The sequence below is a fragment of the Saccopteryx bilineata genome, chromosome 3 (assembly GCF_036850765.1).
Source record: "Saccopteryx bilineata isolate mSacBil1 chromosome 3, mSacBil1_pri_phased_curated, whole genome shotgun sequence".
NCBI lineage: Eukaryota > Metazoa > Chordata > Mammalia > Chiroptera > Emballonuridae > Saccopteryx > Saccopteryx bilineata.
In genome coordinates, this window is record NC_089492.1 from 237,700,758 (window position 1) to 237,719,256 (window position 18,499).

At 41.4% G+C, this 18,499-nt stretch overlaps 1 protein-coding gene and 1 pseudogene across 1 annotated transcript in view; one reads left to right on the forward strand and one right to left on the reverse strand.

Moving 5' to 3' along the window:
• The first annotated feature begins 4,116 nt into the window (after positions 1-4,116).
• Positions 4,117-5,008, forward strand: LOC136329035 (ubiquitin-conjugating enzyme E2 E3 pseudogene; annotated as a pseudogene).
• A 5,196-nt stretch (positions 5,009-10,204) lies between these two features.
• The window catches only part of ROR1 (receptor tyrosine kinase like orphan receptor 1), a 458,686-nt gene continuing 450,391 nt past the window's right edge, over positions 10,205-18,499 (reverse strand). Inside the window, exon 9 of the mRNA XM_066268986.1 lies at positions 10,205-14,229. Within this exon, the coding sequence (XP_066125083.1) occupies positions 12,802-14,229 (1,428 nt within the window). The 3' untranslated portion in view covers positions 10,205-12,801. The remainder of the gene's footprint in view (positions 14,230-18,499) is intronic.

Sequence of the window (18,499 nt, forward strand, 5' to 3'; positions counted from 1 at the left end):
AAAAGGTCTCATGTTGTCCCAAGTGACCTTCTGTAATAAAGTATTGCTATTTTCAATAGTTTTCTTTGTGCATCTGTTGTTTTTGTTTTTATTATTTTTGGTATGTTTATTTTTGGCTGCATTCCTACCTGTTAATTTTCTGAGTCCCCTGTCAACTAGAATGTAAACCATAGAAAGCTGGACCACTGTTCTATAAAATAGTGCCTGGCACATAATAAAGGCTCAATACATATCTGTTAACCAAATGTGTATTCTGTGTTCTCTTTTAGACTATAAATTTATTAAGAAATCTGTCTGACTTCTGTAACTTATGAATATATTTGTAGTACTCTGTATGTAGTTCAAAAAATACCAACTACTGAATTTGATATTAACTTTCATTACTTTTGTAACTTCAAGTTGAGAGATAAATTCTACTATATGTTTTTTGGGGCTTTTCCTCAGTCTTTCTCCTTACTAATAGGCTTCGACGATTGAAAAGAGAAATGTTGCTTTGTATTTTTTATGGTAGGCAGAATACTAACTATCTCCAAGATCTCCAGCCCCTGCATAATCTTCAGGACTGTGAATATGATAGATTTCACTCTGATTAAGTTAAGTTATATGGCAGTTAACTTTAAGAAAAGGAGATAATTTGGGGTGTGCCTGACTTGATCCAGTGAGCCATAACTGAGACTGAGCTCTTCCTGAAGTCAATAATTCAAAGTGTGAAAGGGATTCCATGTGAGGGAGATTCTCTGTTGCCACCTTTGAAATGAAAGGGACCATGTGACAAGGAATATGGGCAGTCTCTTGGAGGTGAGAGTGGCTGCTGGCAGACAGCAAGCAAAAGAACTCAGGGCTTCAGTCTTAAAACAACAAGCAACTGAATTCCGAATTCTGCCACAACCACAAGACCTGGGAAGAGTACCTGAATTCCAGACCAGAACACAACCTAGCCAACACCTACTGAGACCCTGAACAGAAAATTCAGTCATGCTGTGCCCATATTGTTTTAAGATAGTAAGTTTGTGGTATTGTTACACAGCAATAGTTAATATACTTTCTTACCTACAGTGCACAGGTACTGACCAAGACAAATCTTATGGCAAAAAAATGAATCACTTGCTGGGTTAGTGTGAAAAGCACTTGAAACCAGTGAATAGACACAAACATTTGGCCTTAGACAGGGTTAGGGGATAGGATAGGTATGGCATGCTGAAAATGAAGACTGAACTAAGGCTCATGTACAAATTTTCGTCATCCTAGATGAGCAAGGCAACTGAAAGTGTAATTGTTTAACATTAGTCAAGTTACTGGGGCCGTCTCCAGCTTTAACAACCAAGCATCCCTCTCCCCCCTTTTTTAAAAAACTATTCTTTCCCTCAGGACTCGAACAGATGTTTTCATTTTACTTAAGCTATAAGACTGTTCCCCTCATCCACCAGGAATATGTACCAGTACAAAGTGTTAACCTCGTTTGGATTTGAACCCCCATCCTCAAGAGCAAAAGAAGGCTGAGATCGCCAAATGTCAGCTCAGCTGTGAGACATGTTTTGAATCATATTTTGACGTATGTTATGCTGTTAACTAGAAAATGAAGTGCAGCACACATGCTTCCAGTAACTGGTTTCAAATCATATGATCCTTCCTTTGTCTTGAAGACCTTTTGATGTGTGTTCCCATATTGAGTTTTTCTGCTTTTAATAATCTTATATTCCTTCCTCAATATAAATATCATGAAAAATACTGAATGCTAATCTTCAAAGATCAAACAGGAAGAAAGAGGTAGGCAGCCTAGTTCAGTGACTTGAATTCCTGAAATTTCTCATTTAGAAATGTTATTTTCTCTTATAAAAGCCCAGGCTCCAAGAAATGCTTCGCCCCCCTTTGTAAAGTTGAAGTGTAGGCTCCCTCAATTTCAGAACTGTGTCAATTACAAAATAATATGGTTTCTCCCTGTAAGGCATCTGAGACACGGGCCAGTGATCTGTATTTATGTTTATATCTGTGTCTACACAACGGAGAGGAACTCAGAATCACTACACGCAGGCTTTTACTTTATCTTCTTAGCTTTAGCTAGGATGACCAAGGGTCCAAGTTTGCATGGGACAGGGGTTTTCCTGGGACAAAGGACTTTCAGTGCTAAAATTGGGACTGTCCCTACAAACTGGCACAGTCAGCCACTCTAGCTTGGACATCAAGGACCTTTCAAGGTGAGAATTGTGTAGAACACTTGGTAAAAGCTGTCTATTTGTTTTTGGAGCTTGGTACTTAAAAAAAAGCCTAATTTGTTTTCTATTGCAAGCTGGTGTCCAAACCCCATAATCAAAGTTCTGAAAACTAACGCTCAAAATTCCTTTAGGAGGGGATCTTATGAGGGTTTATGATGAAGGAACACAGGGTCTGTCTGGGTACTTGACATGTTTCAGGAGAATCATGTCTCCTTTCATTTCATTCCTCCCGTGTAACACCAGTCATTGAGAGATGTTGCATTTTGTAACATCTAAGTACAACTGTGCCAGTTAAGAGTGTGAAAGGTATGAGAGGGGGGGACTGCTTAACGGGTGTAATATTCTAGGCTTCCTTCACATATATCCGTTTAACTAACCTTTCCATACTCAGCTGCCCTAAGCATGTTTCCAGAGTTTCAACATGGGAGAAACTTTGAGGTGCCAATAGCACTGGAGTGCTTATAAGGGGTGACATCCTTTAGGGATGGCTTAAGGCAGAGATTTTCAACCTGTGTGCCGCAACACACACGCTGGGGTTCCGCAAGAATTTTTTTAAAACATGCAACACCGAGGCCCTGGCCGGTTGGCTCAGTGGTAGAGCGTCGGCCTGGTGTGCAGGAGTCCCGGGTTCGATTTCTGGTCAGGGCACACAGGAGAAGTGCCCATCTGCTTCTCCACCCCTCCCCCTCTCCTTCCTCTCTGTCTCTCTCTTCCCCTCCCGCAGCGAAGCTCCATTGGAGCAAAGATGGCCCGGGCGCTGGGGATGGCTCCTTGGCCTCTGCCCCAGGCGCTAGAGTGGCTCTGGTCGCAACAGAGCGACGCCCCGGAGGGGCAGAGCATCGCCCCCTGGTGGGCGTGCCGGGTGGATCCCGGTCAGGCGCATGCGGGAGTCTGTCTGTCTCTCCCCGTTTCCAGCTTCAGAAAAATACAAAAAACAAAAACAAACAACAACAACAAAAAACATGCAACACCTGACTATAGTCAGAGGCACTGACCTCTTTTTTCTTAAATTGTCAAATAAAAAGAAATGACAACCACTAACACAATAGCCATCCAGTGTGCATGAATCAAAATGATACCTATTTTTTCAGTCCATTGACAAAAAATACATTTTTCAGTGTGCCGCAGAATTCAGTAATTAATTTAGGTATGTCATGAGATAAAAAGGTTGAACAGTGTTGGCTTCAGGATGTGTCTTGAAGCTGTTTTTACACAGTGTATGTTTGTTTATGAGGGGAGTGATGGAAATTACTGAGGGGCTAAGCCCACCCCCACCTCGTTGGTACCAGCACTGGGTGTTCTACATTACGGTATTCACATGAGTAACAGGACAGTCTGTGCTCTAAATTTTATTACCACAACAGAAAATAGGTTCCTTTCTAACAACTGCATAAAACACATTGAATAATAGCTGTGTTACCACTTGGCGAGCACTTGCTATGTGCCAGATACTTCTCCTACACTTCTATATAGTCTCTCTAACTCAGAAAGACAGGATAGAAAAGTCATAAAACTGATTTTTGACAACTTTTTGTCAGACACTCTAATAATCTGCAGCTTACTTGAATTAGCTCATTTCTATTAATTAGCTTCAATTGTCAAGTACTGTAGATGCTTTCTCAGATGATGAAATAGCCGTTCAGGAACGTGCTGAAATTCACATGGTAACCAATGAATGAAGGGGAGATTGAAGCCCAGACAATCTGACATCAGAATCTTTACTCTTAACCTCTATGCTCCATGTACATTATTTGATGGATAAAGAAACAGAGGCTGACAGCTCCCTCCAACTTTCAATGTTCCACACTCCCTGGCCAGAGCCTCATCGGCTTCTTTTTTTCCCTCCCTTTCCCCCCCTTCCCCCGCAACTGCCTCCATTTCCTTAAGGAAGGGTTTTTTTCTCTCTCCCTCCCCCACACCGTAGCGGCGCCCGAGCGGGCCGGGCGGGTGGCCGAGTTTTCCAAGGAATCACTTCATTAAGATGTCCAGCGATAGGCTGAGGTCCGATGATGAGAGCCCCAGCACCAGCAGTGGGAGTTCACATGCAGACCAGAGAGACCCGGCCGCTCCAGAGCCTGAAGAACAAGAAGAAAGAAAACCTCCCGCCACTCAGCAGAAGAAAAACACCAAACTCTCTAGCAAAACCACTGCTAAGTTATCCACTAGTGCTAAAAGAATTCAGAAGGAGCTAGCTGAAATAACCCTTGATCCTCCTCCTCACTGCAGTGCTGGGCCTAAAGGAGATAACAGTTACGAATGGAGACTGACTATACTTGGTCCACCAGGTTCTGTATATGAAGGTGGTGTATTTTTTCTGGATATCACATTTTCATCCGATTATCCTTTTAAGCCACCAAAGGTTACTTTCCGCACCAGAATCTATCACTGCAACATCAACAGTCAGGGAGTCATCTGTCTGGACATCCTTAAAGACAGCTGGAGACCTGCTTTGACTATTTCAAAGGTTTTGCTGTCGATTTGTTCTCCTTTGACAGACTGCAACCCTGCGGATCCTCTGGTTGGAAGCATAGCCACTCAGTGTTTGACCAACAGAGCAGAACGTGACGGGATAGCCAGACAGTGGACCAAGAGATATGCGACATAATTCACATAATTTGTATGCAGTGGGAAGGAGCAGAAGGCATCTTCTCACTGTGCTGCAAATCTTTATAGCCTTTACAATACGGACTTCTGTGTATATGTTATACTGATTCTACTCTCTGCTTTTATCCTTTGGAGACTGGGAGACTCCCCAAAAAGGTAAATGCTATCAAGAGTAGGACTTTGTAGCTGTAGATTAGTTCATTTAAAATGCCTACTTGCAAGTCTTGCTTCTTTGGGATATCAAAATGTAATATTTTGTGATGTACTAAAGATACTGGTCCTGAAGTCTACCAAATATTAAAGTGCATTTTAGCCTAATTCATTATCTGTATGAAGTTATAAAAGTAGCTGTAGATGACTAGGAATTACGTCATTTGTATTAAACCCAGATCTATTTCTGAGTATGTGGTTAATGCTGTTGTGAAAAATGTTTTACCTTTTACCTTTGTCAGTTTGTAATGAGAGGATTTCCTTTTACCCTTTGTAGCTCAGAGAGCACCTGATATATCATCTCAAACACAATAAACATGCTCCTGATGAAAAAAAATAAAAAGAAACAGAGGCTGCCTTATTCAAGGTCATTCAGCTCCTGTGCTGGAGAAGTCGAAAAGTACATGCTTCATGCTCCTATTCTCTTCATCTGGGTCCCATGGAGGGAAGCCTAGACAAAGTCGTAGACCAAGGAATCTATAGATTTTAAGGTAGTCTCTCTGCTTCGTTAAAGGGTGTTCCTGAGAAGCTATAATTAGAAAGCTCCCCAGCCCTCGCCACTTGGCTCAGTGGATAGAGCAGCCTGTCTGTCATATGGACATCCCAGGTTTGTCTCCTGGTCAGGGCACACGAGAGAAGTGACCATCTGCTTCTCTCTCTCACCTCCCCTTTTCTCCCTCCTCTCCTCCTGCAGCCAGTGGCTCGATTGGTTCAAGTGGTGGCCCCTGGTGCTGGGGATAGCTCAGTTGGTCCAAGTGCATCAGCTTCAGGCGCTAAATATAGCTCGAGCGTCGGCCTCAGATGGGGTTGCCGTTTGGGGTGCACGTGGGAGTCTGTCTCACTATCTCCCCTCCTCTCACTTAAAAAAATGCTCCCCAATTGTGGTGATAACCTGGTTTAACAAGTATTGTTCTAGTGCAAGGATGGCTGATAAATTTAATTTCTGGTGCTATTTCTGACAGAGTAGGTGGTTATTTGGGAGAAGTTGAAAAGTTTAAGGCTAAAATTGAGCTCAGCTGGGAAGAGCACCAATTAGTGATGTCTGTGATGAATGCAAGAGGAGAGACAGGTGCTGGTGCCATGGGGTTTGCTAGACTAGGTCTATCCACTCAGGGATTTTTCTAGGTTGGGGATTGTGTTATTGGTCCCAACAATTCGCCCTCTTCCCTGCACAAAGATTCTACATCCTTGCCCATGGCTGTGATGGGGATTTGTAGGGCCTCTCAATAGGTTGAGATATATCCATGTCCTGTGGTCAGATTTAGCCTCAAAATGTGTTGACCAAGAGACGTAGAGAAGGATGAGATATATAGCATGTTGAACACAAGCTTTACTAGAGATTGTTTTTTGGGTCTGTCTGCCTCTTGCCCTTTTTCTGTGCCATCATTACAGCTTGCCTTCAGAGATCTGGGCACAGGCACAGAGGCAGAGCCACCTCTGCTGACTGACACGGCCAAATAGAAATGTCTGCTGTTGTCAGGCAAACTTTCTGGAGTTATTACTGCAGCCAAGCTGACCAGTAGAGCAAATGCACTCTATTTCCAGAGTGAAGGACTCTGGAAGTAAAATTAAGTTCTAAACTGTCATTTTGCCTGAATATTAGTTTTACTCTGACCCTCAGTAAACTTAACTAAATTATGTCACTATGGTAGCAGCTTATTTCTGGTCATTTTAATATGTGTAGACTCAAAGGAAACCTCTCCGGGATTGTATTAGCAGTGGCCCCAAGGATAACTGCAGCCATCGTCCCAAGGCTCAAGGGCTGCAGTGGTTGAGGAGCACCTGCTGTAGGACGGAGCCTGACCGCCACCTATTTTTGAAGCAAGTGCTTCTGTGTCTGGGTGGAGATGGAGCATTAATCTGTGGCTTTGTGCAGCTGGTTCTGCTGTTTTGTGGGTGTCTTTTATGTCCATGAAGATTGATATTTAGAACCACTTTCCTCCAAACTGAATATTCCCTGAATTATTTTTATTTCAGCATAAAATATACCTTTTTTTTTTCAAAGTATAAGCAATGTGCCATCTAATTTTAAAGCAGTTGTATTTCTCCTAATGTAACCATTCCTGAATAAAAATATTTACTAACCTAGTTGCTTAGCAAAGGAAAAAGCACTGTGTCAGGCCTGGCCAGCAAATGTCACAGTACTGGTTTGTTTATAAGCAATTCATAGGTGCTTAAGATTTAACTAGCCATAAATATGTCAGCAGACCTTCTCCCTATATGTCTTCATGTTTTTAAGTCTTCTCAGCCAAATTTCCCATAAGGTTACATTTACCTTGAGTGCTTCCATGGTTTTTAAGTCTCTCTTTCCTCCGAGTTAACACTGTCCTAATACTTTTGGTATTTATGGTAACAAACATCAGGTGTGGTTACATTTTGGCTACAAAAATGTCCCTTACGTGGGTGCTGTATGACTCCTGCTTCTCTTACATAGTATTTCCTCCTTGGCATTTGAACTATCGGTTGAAAAACAAGGCTATAGATTAAGAAGAGTCTCAGCTTCACCTCTGGCACCTCCTTTAGATCCCTCTTGCTGTCCCTCCTCAGAGCTTTCAACCCTTTAAGGGCAACGGGGAGCATTGCCTGAGCAGAGCAGCACTCAGGGCCAGTGGTGAGGACTGAGGGGCTGCAGCTGGCAAAGGAACAGGGCGGAACAAGCCACAGGTGATTGCATCCAGCCAGCTGGGTCAGGTTGACCCGGGAAGCCCAGGGCAGCCGGAGTCTCGGCAGCTGCTTCTGCCAGATGCTCCCTGGGAGCTGGGTCGTCCCTCCTCCCAAGGAGGCCCAGCCTATCCTTGACCTTAATTTTGTCAGGTTGCAACAAAGAGGAGAGTTCTTTTAGTTGTGTTGATCGTCAGTGCAAGGAGTCAAAAAAGAAAGGGGGGATATTCTAAAAGACTTCGGTGACTATCTGAGAATGTGGGTCCTGAGTGAATTGACAAGGAATATTCTTGACAAAGTTTAGGTTCTGTTAGTTTGATATCCAAATGAACAACTGCAAAAAATATATATAACCAGTTGTCAAATGGTTAACACAAAAGTTTTTAGTGCTGAATTTGTGATTAAATAAAACTTGATTTCCTTGAAGGTGACTAAAGTGGTTAAAATGTTATTAAATGCTCATATACACGCATTACTAAGGATATAATGACCATCTCCCCACCCTCCACTCCCAAGCCTTTAAATTAGGGTGGTTCTGTGATTCTCAGTCTTGGTAATACCAGAGGGCTTGCTGAAGCACAAACTGCTGGATCCCCCTTCCCTCAGCATTTCTGATTCAGCACTTTGAAGTGGGGCCTGAGAATCTGCATTTCCACCAAGTTTCCCAGGTCTGCTGGTCTGAGGACCACACTTGGAGAAACCCTGAGATAGCTGATCATGTTTGAAGGTGGATTGATGTGGGGAAGCTGGTCTCCCCAGAATTGGCAAACGGCCTGCAAAAGATGGGAGTCAGTGTGGACAGGTCAGCTATGTCAGATCCGGTCATGCATGACTAAGGGAAACAGGATGGGGATGGTATGCATGCATGCCCCCTTTATATAACTGATAATGTTACCCCCCACTTTTTGTAGTCATGGCTTGGGGCCACTTTTGTGTGATTTTACTATAAAACACCTGCGCACGGCCTCAGATTGCTGCTGCTACTATGGTTGCCACTGTTGCGGCTGCCCCAGCTGCCCAAAGCGCCTTGTGTCTGTTTCCACCTCCCTGCCCCTTCTGCACCTGCAGCCTCCATCTCTTGGCTCTGAGCTCCAACCCAGAGCCGATAAGAGAGTCCCTCTTAAATCGGTGTTTAGTGATTTGTAGTGGGCCTTATCTGGGGTGGTGCTGCAAGTGTGCAGATGTTGGTGATTAGGGAATTTAGGGTAAGGCCCCAATCACAGAGTTGAAGGGACTGGGAATGGAGGGAGGGAAGAGCTGAGAGATACACAAGAAGGAAATGGGAGTGAAAGGCAGATTGAGGGATTCAAGTGAGAGGGAGAAACCCAACCTGACACCGACTTCATGGCCATATGAAGTGATTGCTTCATTGAGTTTGATCGCTGAGGTGGTGACAAGAGCTGTACCTAAAACAGATGGATAAGCCCCGGCAGGTTTGATTGTAGTCCCTTCTGTATTAAACAGAAGAAATGGACATGTTCTTTGAACTTTCATAATGATATTCACTTTCCTTGACAGTGTATATTAGTCGCCAGATGGGGAATGCTTTCTTTTGGGCAAATAAGGTCATAAAGGTAAGCTGTGATAATTAAATGACCACATTTCTTTTATTTTATTGCTATGTTTGGAATCTAAGTTGAACAGGAGATGTACACAGCCTTTTCTTCCTCAGCATGCTCAGACATGATTTTTGATGTCTAAGTTCCCATGGAAATATCAAGGCAGAAAAGGACACAACTTTTTTTTTTTTTTTTTTTTTTAAGCTAGAGGAGAGGAGGCAAAGCTAGACTCCTGCATGGGCCCCTACCGTGATCCAACCGGAAAGCCCACCAGGGGGCAATGCTCTGTTGCAACAGGAGTCATTTTTTAGTGCCTGAGGAGGAGGCCATGGAGCCATCCTCAGTGCCAGAGGCCAACTTCCTAGAGCCAATTGAACTATGGCTGTGGAAGGGGAAGAGAAAAAGAGAAAGAGAGAGAGAGAGAGAGAGAGAGAAAGAGAGAGAGAGAGAGAGAGAGAGAGAGAGAGAGAGATGGGAGAGGGGTGGAGAACTAGATGGTCGCTTCTACTGTGTGCCCTGACCAGGAATCAAACCTGAGACATCCACACACCGGGCTGACATGCTACCATTGAGCCAGCTGGCCAGGGCAGGACACAGCTTTTAAAGCCAATTTTTTCATTCCACTTGATTGTAATTATTTAACATATTATTTTGATTTTAAAAATTAAAATCTTGCCGTATATAGGTGGATAATATATGATCGTGAAGTCCTGGGGATTTCCCTTCCACCTACGATCACTCGCAAAAGGATGCCCAAGTTTATATTTCTAAAGCCTATTTAAAAAATAACTTTTTTTCCAGTACAATAGCAGTAAATAGGAATTATGATTCCTCTTTTTCTATGAAATGCCAATCATTACAGAAATAGTATTAAAATTCCCAAATACCTCTATGATAGCAATATTCAGGAAATAATATTTTATGGTAAACATTTTTAATAAACAGCAGCATAAAATAATCAGTGTTTAATATCATCTCTGGTGTGTGAAATACAAATGCATATATCCTTAATATAAAATAGCCTTTTGTTGTTACAATTCCATGCTTGTCTATTTTAAATGCCCATAATAACAAATCAAACATTAAGTAATACAGTGATTAAATGCATGCAGTGAAAATAAGAAAAGATATGGTAGGGCAAGATATCTGAATATTGCCATTATATATTTGAAGAAATTCTATATCAAGTTAAAAACAAATAAACAAAGGAAACAAGGAAACAGACCATATATAAAAATGCAAAGATATATTTTCACTTCTGTGATACAACCATAAACAATAGTTTTGTGCAAAAAAGGGAAAAGATCTGAAAATAAAGTCATCTTGCAAAAAAAAAAACATTGTCAACAAAGCAAAAGGTATTTTTCAGTTTGTGAGAAAATACTATTTTAATACAAAAGGGACTGTATTACGTAGTATCACAGTGCTATTATAAAATACATTATTACAAGTGGTTTTGGAAATTTAGTTTGTTCACCTTAATGACCTCAGAAATTATAAAATGTTTAAAATAAATGTTTTAGTTCTTTATAAAAAACTAACTTGAATTTATTATTTTTTTTAACCATAGCAATGTTTTTCCAGAGTAGGTATTTTACTGGCTCATGGGATGCTAATTTCCCTTTAAGGGACTCCTTAAAAAGCTCAGATTCACTGAAATTGTGTTTACTTAAAATAAATATTCTTGGAAAACAATTGATTGTCGTATGATATACAAAATTGCAGTTTGAATCTTCATTATTAAACAGTTGCATAGCAACAAAAGGATACAAATATTCTCCTCTACCTAAAGTTAAGAAATGTAACTTCTGAATCAGCTTATTTATGCCACAAAACTATGTCTTAATTTATTTCTTAATAAATTTGGATATAGTCAATTCTTTTAAGTTTGCAATACCTATAACTCCATGTTTGTTGTCTGAAGATTCAGTGTTTGGGAAAATTGCAATATATTTTGGTAAATATATTTCCTTGATTTATCATCCTAATTATCATTATATATATTATTAAATCAGAATATCAATGTGCTTCTAATTCTCTTACATTCTCATCAAATATCATTTCCAGGAATGTTTATCCAGTAAGTCTCTTTAGTTGTAAAAATTAAAAAATGAGACTTGGAGATGTTGTTCTTAGAATAAAGGAGTTATTTTTTAACAAGAGAAAAATCAACCATAACATTCATTTCTGTATAGAACTTGAAACTCATTCATAGGAATTCTAAACTTGGCAAAAGATGGCTAACAGGAAAATGGCGTGAGATGCACATTTGATCCCTTCCTCTAACTAAAGCAAAAATGATCATATTGCTTCTATTTTTTCAGCTTAAAAAATTCAGTTCATGGTAATCTTTGAAGTGACAACTCGGTACTTGGGTTTTTTTTTTCTTTTTTTAATATTGTAAATATTTTACAAAATAGAATTCATAGTCTTTGGATCCCAACTAATCCTATGAATAAATTGTCATAACCCTTGGTGCTGAAATAAAATCTAAACATTTCCAGATCAGGGAAAAAAAAAGTGAGAGAAACTTTAAATTAACTTGCTATTGGTGTCACAGAGTTTCCTATTTCCCCAGAGTCCACTGACCAACTCCTAGGCAGAAAGTGGCAAGCACTGACCTGCTCGTCTGAAGCCACATCTCTATTCTTCAATGTTATTGGTCCAGGGAAGCTCCCGCAAGGCTGTCCCCATGGGAACCCTGTTCCTCTCCCATGGATGCTGATAAGGCCGAGGGGCCATTTTCCTGACTGTGCTTCCTTTGGTGCCTCATTTCTAATGCAACAAAATAAACTATCACTATCAACCAATAATCAATTCCAACATTCCAACATCCACATCTAGCCTTCTTACAGTCTGATGCCCTGTGTTATTTCAAGGGCTTGTGTAAACACACTGCGGAGAAAGAAAATGTAGAAAAGGCCTTCATGATCAGCAGAGGAGATTCACAAAGAGCCGCACTCTGCACCTTCCCAAGAAGCCCCACTGTGTAGAAGGCTTCAAGGGAACTTACACTTGTCCTATGGCTCATTTCCATCTGGATTTCAAATCTGGCCTAAGGTTTCCTCATTGATTCTGAACATCACTTCCATACAAAGATGCAGAGTCTAAATAGAATCAACATAATTCCTGAACATATGTCCTGAAGAAAAGACAGCAGGTAGACAAATGCTATGGTATATACATTTTGGGGAGAGACCAGTCATGGTGACCAAAGGTGAAATACACAAAGCACCATTTGACTTTTCCTTTTTGGTTTGATGCTTAATCACAAGGATCTTTTCCTCTTCACTGGTTTATAGGTTTCAGTACTTTGAAACCAGTTGTACTAATCCCAATGCCATGGCATACACCTTGACGAGGCCTTAATCCCACAATGTCTCTTTCTGGCTGGTGTCTGCCCTGCTTGGTAAGACACAATTAAACTTCACAGAAGATACTTGTTGCAAAATCTGCTCAATGAGAACCTCACTTTAATAAAAACATTTGAATATAAATCTTTTCTACGGCTTTCTAGTTTTTCCTGTTTACCACATTTACAAAAGTTGTGCCTTTTATAATTCTGCAGAAATCATAGATTCGGTGTGTCCATGAATATTGGAGTCTCCTAGCAAAGATGGTTGCTTTGAGTCTGTTTTGTATGGTTTTTGAGATTTGTTGCCAAAGACGGTAATACCCATTCCACCAGGATGATTTGGGATTGACATGTGTGGTAGTAAAGGAATATTTGCTTCCTGATTGGATCCTGATGAGGGCAAGCTGGTCACATGGCCAGTGCTAGTCGACCCACTGGCACTGCTTGGGGACCGGCTCTTTGGAGGCGGGCAATGCTGAATCACTCTGGGGGGACCTGTTGGCTGATAGTGGGCAGCTGGAAACGCTGCATATCCAGGAGGTATTGGGTATCCATTGATGGGGATGAATCTCTGGTTCTGAGGTATTGGTGGGCCAATAAAACCAGCAATCTGGCCCTGTGGTGTAATACCCTGGCTCGGGAACATATAATTGGGATATCTGGGGTTACTGAGATTACTCACTGGGCTGGCACTAAGAGAGGTCGTCTGCGTGGTGGCGTTTCCTCCCGAGGGAGTAGTAGAGCTGGTGTGACTTGAGAGTCCCTCCCAGGACCGAAGCCGGACGTGAATATCTTTAAACCTTGGTCTCCTAGAAGGAATCTCACTCCAGCATTCTGTCATGAGGCTGTACATTCTGGGTGGGCAGTCTTCGGAGCATGGTAATAGCTGTCGTTTTCTCACCATTTCAATCACTTCCTGGTTACTAAATCCATAATATGGCTGGAGTCCAAAACTGAAAATCTCCCATAAGACAACCCCAAAAGACCAGATATCTGAATCAGAAGAGAACTTGCCATACATGATGGCTTCAGGGGGCATCCAGCGAATGGGCAGCAGAGATTTACTCTGCACCCGGTAGTAATCAGCGGAGTATATTTCTCTGGAAAGCCCAAGGTCTGAAATCTTTACATGAAGTTGCTCTCCAATTAAAATATTGCGAGCTGCAAGGTCCTTATGGACAAAGAAATGACTAGACAGGTATTCCATGCCGGCTGCAATCTGAATTGCAATGTGCAGAAAATCTCCATGATCCAGGCTGGATTTTACAGTCCCATCTTCATCACTGCTACAGCCAACATCAGAATGTGGGGATCGCATGATGAGGAACTCATGGAGATCGCCCTGATTCATATACTCGAAAAGCATACACACAGGCTGCTCTTGAGTGACAGCACCTAAAAGACAGACAATATTGGGGTGGTGGAGTTCAGCCATCAGGGAGGCTTCCTGTTGAAATTCTGTCCATTGCTGGGGGTTGTTATAGTCTTTTAAGGTCTTTATAGCAACCAGCTGAGCGTGGTCCATGCCTGGGAGGTAGAGATGGCCCTTATAGATCTTTCCAAAGGCACATTCACCCAATTCTTCCATAAAACGTACAGCAGAAAGTGGCAGCTCCTTAGCCTTGCTCTGTATGAAAGAAAGGAACAGTGTGGTTTAAAACATTTCTTAAGGCACTTCCTTGGCATCTGGAAGGAGGGGTGGAACATATAGAGAAAGGTTTTATAAACTAAATTAAAATTTTGTAGGTTTGTAAGTTTTATTTATTTATTTTTATAATTTTATTTTTTTAATGGGGTGACATCAATAAATCAGGGTACATATGTTCAAAGAAAACATGTCCAGGTTATCTTGTCATTCAATTATGTTGCATACCCATCACCCAAAGTTAGATTGTCCTCTGTCACCTTCTATCTAGTTTTCTTTGTGCCCTTCCCCTTCCCCCTTTCTCTCTCCCTCAAGGTTTGTAAGTTTTAAATGGTTGGCTACAATTTAGGAGAGGTGCCACAGGCAATGTTCTGTCCACCACTCCCCACTCTCCCATCTATACTCCTTGCTTCAACAGTGGTTTCCTGCTGTTGCCTAGAGTCTTGCTACTCCAACGTCAGCATCATTGGAGGCTTACTACAAATGAGGGCTCTCGGCCCGCTTCAGACCTACTGAATTTGAATGCGCACCTAATAGATCCCGGGTGATTTCTGTGAACAGGAGAGGGCGAGAAGCACCGCTGCAGACGATACAGCCTTAATTCTTAGCCTGGCACTTGCGTTTTGGATTTGGTCCTCACCTGCCTACCCTTGCTACTCCTCTATGTGATAGCTTCGCTACTGTTAAACAGGGCCCCTCACTGATCACCACACCAAACATTATGCACACTCTTGCCCAACACCTTCGTTCCTGCAGTGCTTGCCTATTCTTAGGATCTTTATCGTGTGAAAAGCCAGAGAAATTAAATCAAAATTCTGACCTTCTGCGGTGCTCATGGTAGATATGAGGAGGTCTGGAATGTGCTCCTCTCTACTTCTCATATCCTTCCTTCCTTCCTCTGCTGCTCTCCTGGACCACTATGGTCTTTGCCTTTTCCGGAGTCCTTCTGGCTTCCTAGTCCGAATGCCACTGCATGCAAGGGGCAGGGTGCGGGCTGGCTACACACACACCTTCTACAGCCAGACAATCAGAGTTTGAATCCTGTGTTCTCTACTTACCAGCTGTGTAGCCCTAGGTACAATATTTAACCACTCGTGCCTCAATTCCTTCATTTATAAAATAGGATGATAACCCTTGCAATACTTAGTTATCTTGTTGTATTCTTGTGAATTTTTAATATGGTAGCACTTGTAAAGTACTCAGCATGATGTCTGGCACGTGGTAAATGCTGTTTAACTTTTACCATTATTACCTTGCTGTTGCTCTCTTTTTATGAACATATTTTTGTCTTAATTGGATTTCAATATCTTGCCTTTCCCTTCACACCATTGATATTCCTATGGCTTTGCATGTGGGTTGTTTACTGGTTGACCTTTAAACAGACAGAGGAGAGCATGTACCTCACAATAAAAATAAATATTAAATTGTGAAATTTGATCTTGGCAGCGAGCGCCTACAGTGTCATGTGTTTCTCCTGTTTTTTAAAACAATTCACTTCAAATCCAGGGTGACAGTCTGATTCATTAGGGAAAACGTCATTAAAACAATGCATTTGTACATACACTAATTTAAATATAACCCCTGCGTTTGAAATCCTTGTTGTTCAGAAAAAGAATACTGCTCTGAGGAACCCAATTGAAGCCGACAACACTGCAAATCCACATGGAATGCAGAGCTCTCCATACAGAGTTTAAAACAACAGTTTAGAAAATTAAGTAAAAAAGAACTTCTCTAATCCAAATTCTACTAATTTAGAATTCATAATGATCAGCTCTGTTCTAGGCTGACATTTTCCAGGACAAAAATGCCCGCTAACCTAATTACAAGTGTATATAAACTTGCAGCAAAATACCCAATTAAAAGGACAAAATGGAATTGAGGATTTTGAAGCATTACTTATCCTCTGCAAATAACATTTCTTATTCTAGCTAGTTCTCATTTATTTGTACAAGCAGAGTTTATGGGGTCTGTATATGAAAATATCTTACAGGAAAGTTACTTCTGCTGAAAGTAATAGTAATGCATTGCTGTGAACATTCAGTAAATGAAAGCCTATTGCTCTGTTTGCTTCATTATAGTATTGTTTGTAATGACAAAGATTAGAAACAACTTAAATGTTTACTTAAAGGAGACATCAGATTAATTATGGTGGAGCTAGTAAACACAATATTATATAGGTATAAGAACAAATGAGGACTCTTTCTATGTATGACAGGGAAGGGCCTCTAGAATTCTATTGCTAAGTTAAAAATAAAAAGCAAAAAAACTCAGGTAATGCTGTATTCTGCTTTTGTGTGAGAGAAAAGAAGAACTATATATTCATACTTATTTGCATATGCGTAAAGAAACTCTGAGCGGATGCTGGGACAGGCAGCAGGGGTGACTGAGGTGTACAAAAGCAAGAACTAGGAGGAGGGGACAGAGGTGGGAGATTTACGTCACGCTTTCTTATTCTTTTAAAATGTTCAACCAGGCAAATATATTACCAATTCAAAAAAATAAAAAATTTAAAAACATATGACAAATCTTTTCCTCTGACTGAATCGGTAAACATCTCTGTAGTCACAGTTCCACCCACTCTTTTTCTTTTTGCTTATAGGGGCTGGATTCTTGTGGATGCTATAGAGTTCCTTTGGGAGAACAGCATGTGGGTGATGGGGAAAGTAAACCAGTGAATCAACCCTATTTTTTTCCCTTGCAGCACTCAGGTGATTTTGCTTTTATGGCAAGAGTAAACCAAGGTAACATTTTCTGCGGGATATTAAGGTTGGAATTTCGATCAGAAATCTCAGTGGTGTAGAGGAATCCAATTCATGTGAAGGTTCCTTGAATGGCATCTTTATCTCAACAGGATCCCCTGGGTTTTGGTGCTAGAGAAGGCAAAGGACTGAATAATATACTTCTTTAGGGAAAATGTGAATTAGGAACTAAATCCAAAGAATAATAGATTACTATAATGAGAAATTAGAACTCCTCTTCTCCCACCTTGCTGAAATTAACCAATAGGCAGAGTGGTATAACTCAAACCATGTAGCTTTGGATTCATACAAATCTGAATTTGCATCTTGGACCTGTGGCTTTTCATGAACAGTTAATACTTAAACAGCACGTACTATGTGCCAGAGACAATTCTAAGCACTGAGCAAATGTTAATTCACTTAATACAACAACCCTGTGGGGTAGGTCCTATGCATTAACTGGTTGACCTTGGGTGAGTTTTTTAACTTTTCTGAACCTCTATTTCCATAGTTATGAAGTAATAGAATATCTAACTTCCATAATTAGAGTGGGGACTAGATACAACAGTATATGAAAGCAATTACCACCTATTAAGTACTTTTTAAATCAATCTTATTTTCCTTATTAGGGAAGTAATCTAGGAAGTGAAATAAATGAAAATAATTTTGATATGTTCATAGGCTAAGGAGTTCTAGACAGTCGTCTATAATTCCCTCTATTTTTTATATGCTTTGTTTGCTCTTGTTAATCTTTTGTCTGTTCTTTATTTTGGAGCCTGAGGGGGGTGGGTGATGCGGATGGAGGTAGAGGGACAAGAATCCAGGTAAAAGAGTGGGTGGTGGCGATGCGAAAGGAAGCAAGCCCACCAAACTTCTGGGGACTGGAAGAGAGGAGGGGCTGGGCAGGACCACGGACCCAGCCTGACACGCGGCCCCCGGGACTTCACGGCTACGATGCCTGGCTGCGTTCCCCTTCACGGAGCTAAGCCAGTTAGTTCTCTTGCATCTGCCTTTGGAAGAACAACTCTTATTCTTGCCATTTTAGAGATGAAGAAAGAGACTTTAAAAAGGATCAAGATTTTTCAGGAGAGCCAAAAGAGCTGCCCTTAGATCTTCTGCTTTGGGCCGCGTCATGCTGTTTGAAACCAGAGATGCTGGCCTGGTGGGCCAGTTATCCCAGCTTGGCCGGAAAGTTTCTGAAGGCTCAGCCTGAGGCCTAACACCTTGCAGGGTGGTGAGGTCAGCCTTCAGTGTGTGGTCACTCGGTGGAGTGATAATTGTCTTTCCTACCCGCTCAGACACAGGAAACAGTACATTTCGACCCAAAGTGTGTCTTGTCATATCTCACCAATACCTGGTGGGCCATGTAGCATAGAGTCTCAGCTCTTCTCCAGCCTGGAAAAGGAAGGAGGAGGAGTTTACCAGAGCTAGTCACAACCAAATCTGGGGGTTTGCTTTGGAAAGAAGTATGGAAAGCCACTAAAATGGCAGATTTCAGAAAACCTTTCCTTCGA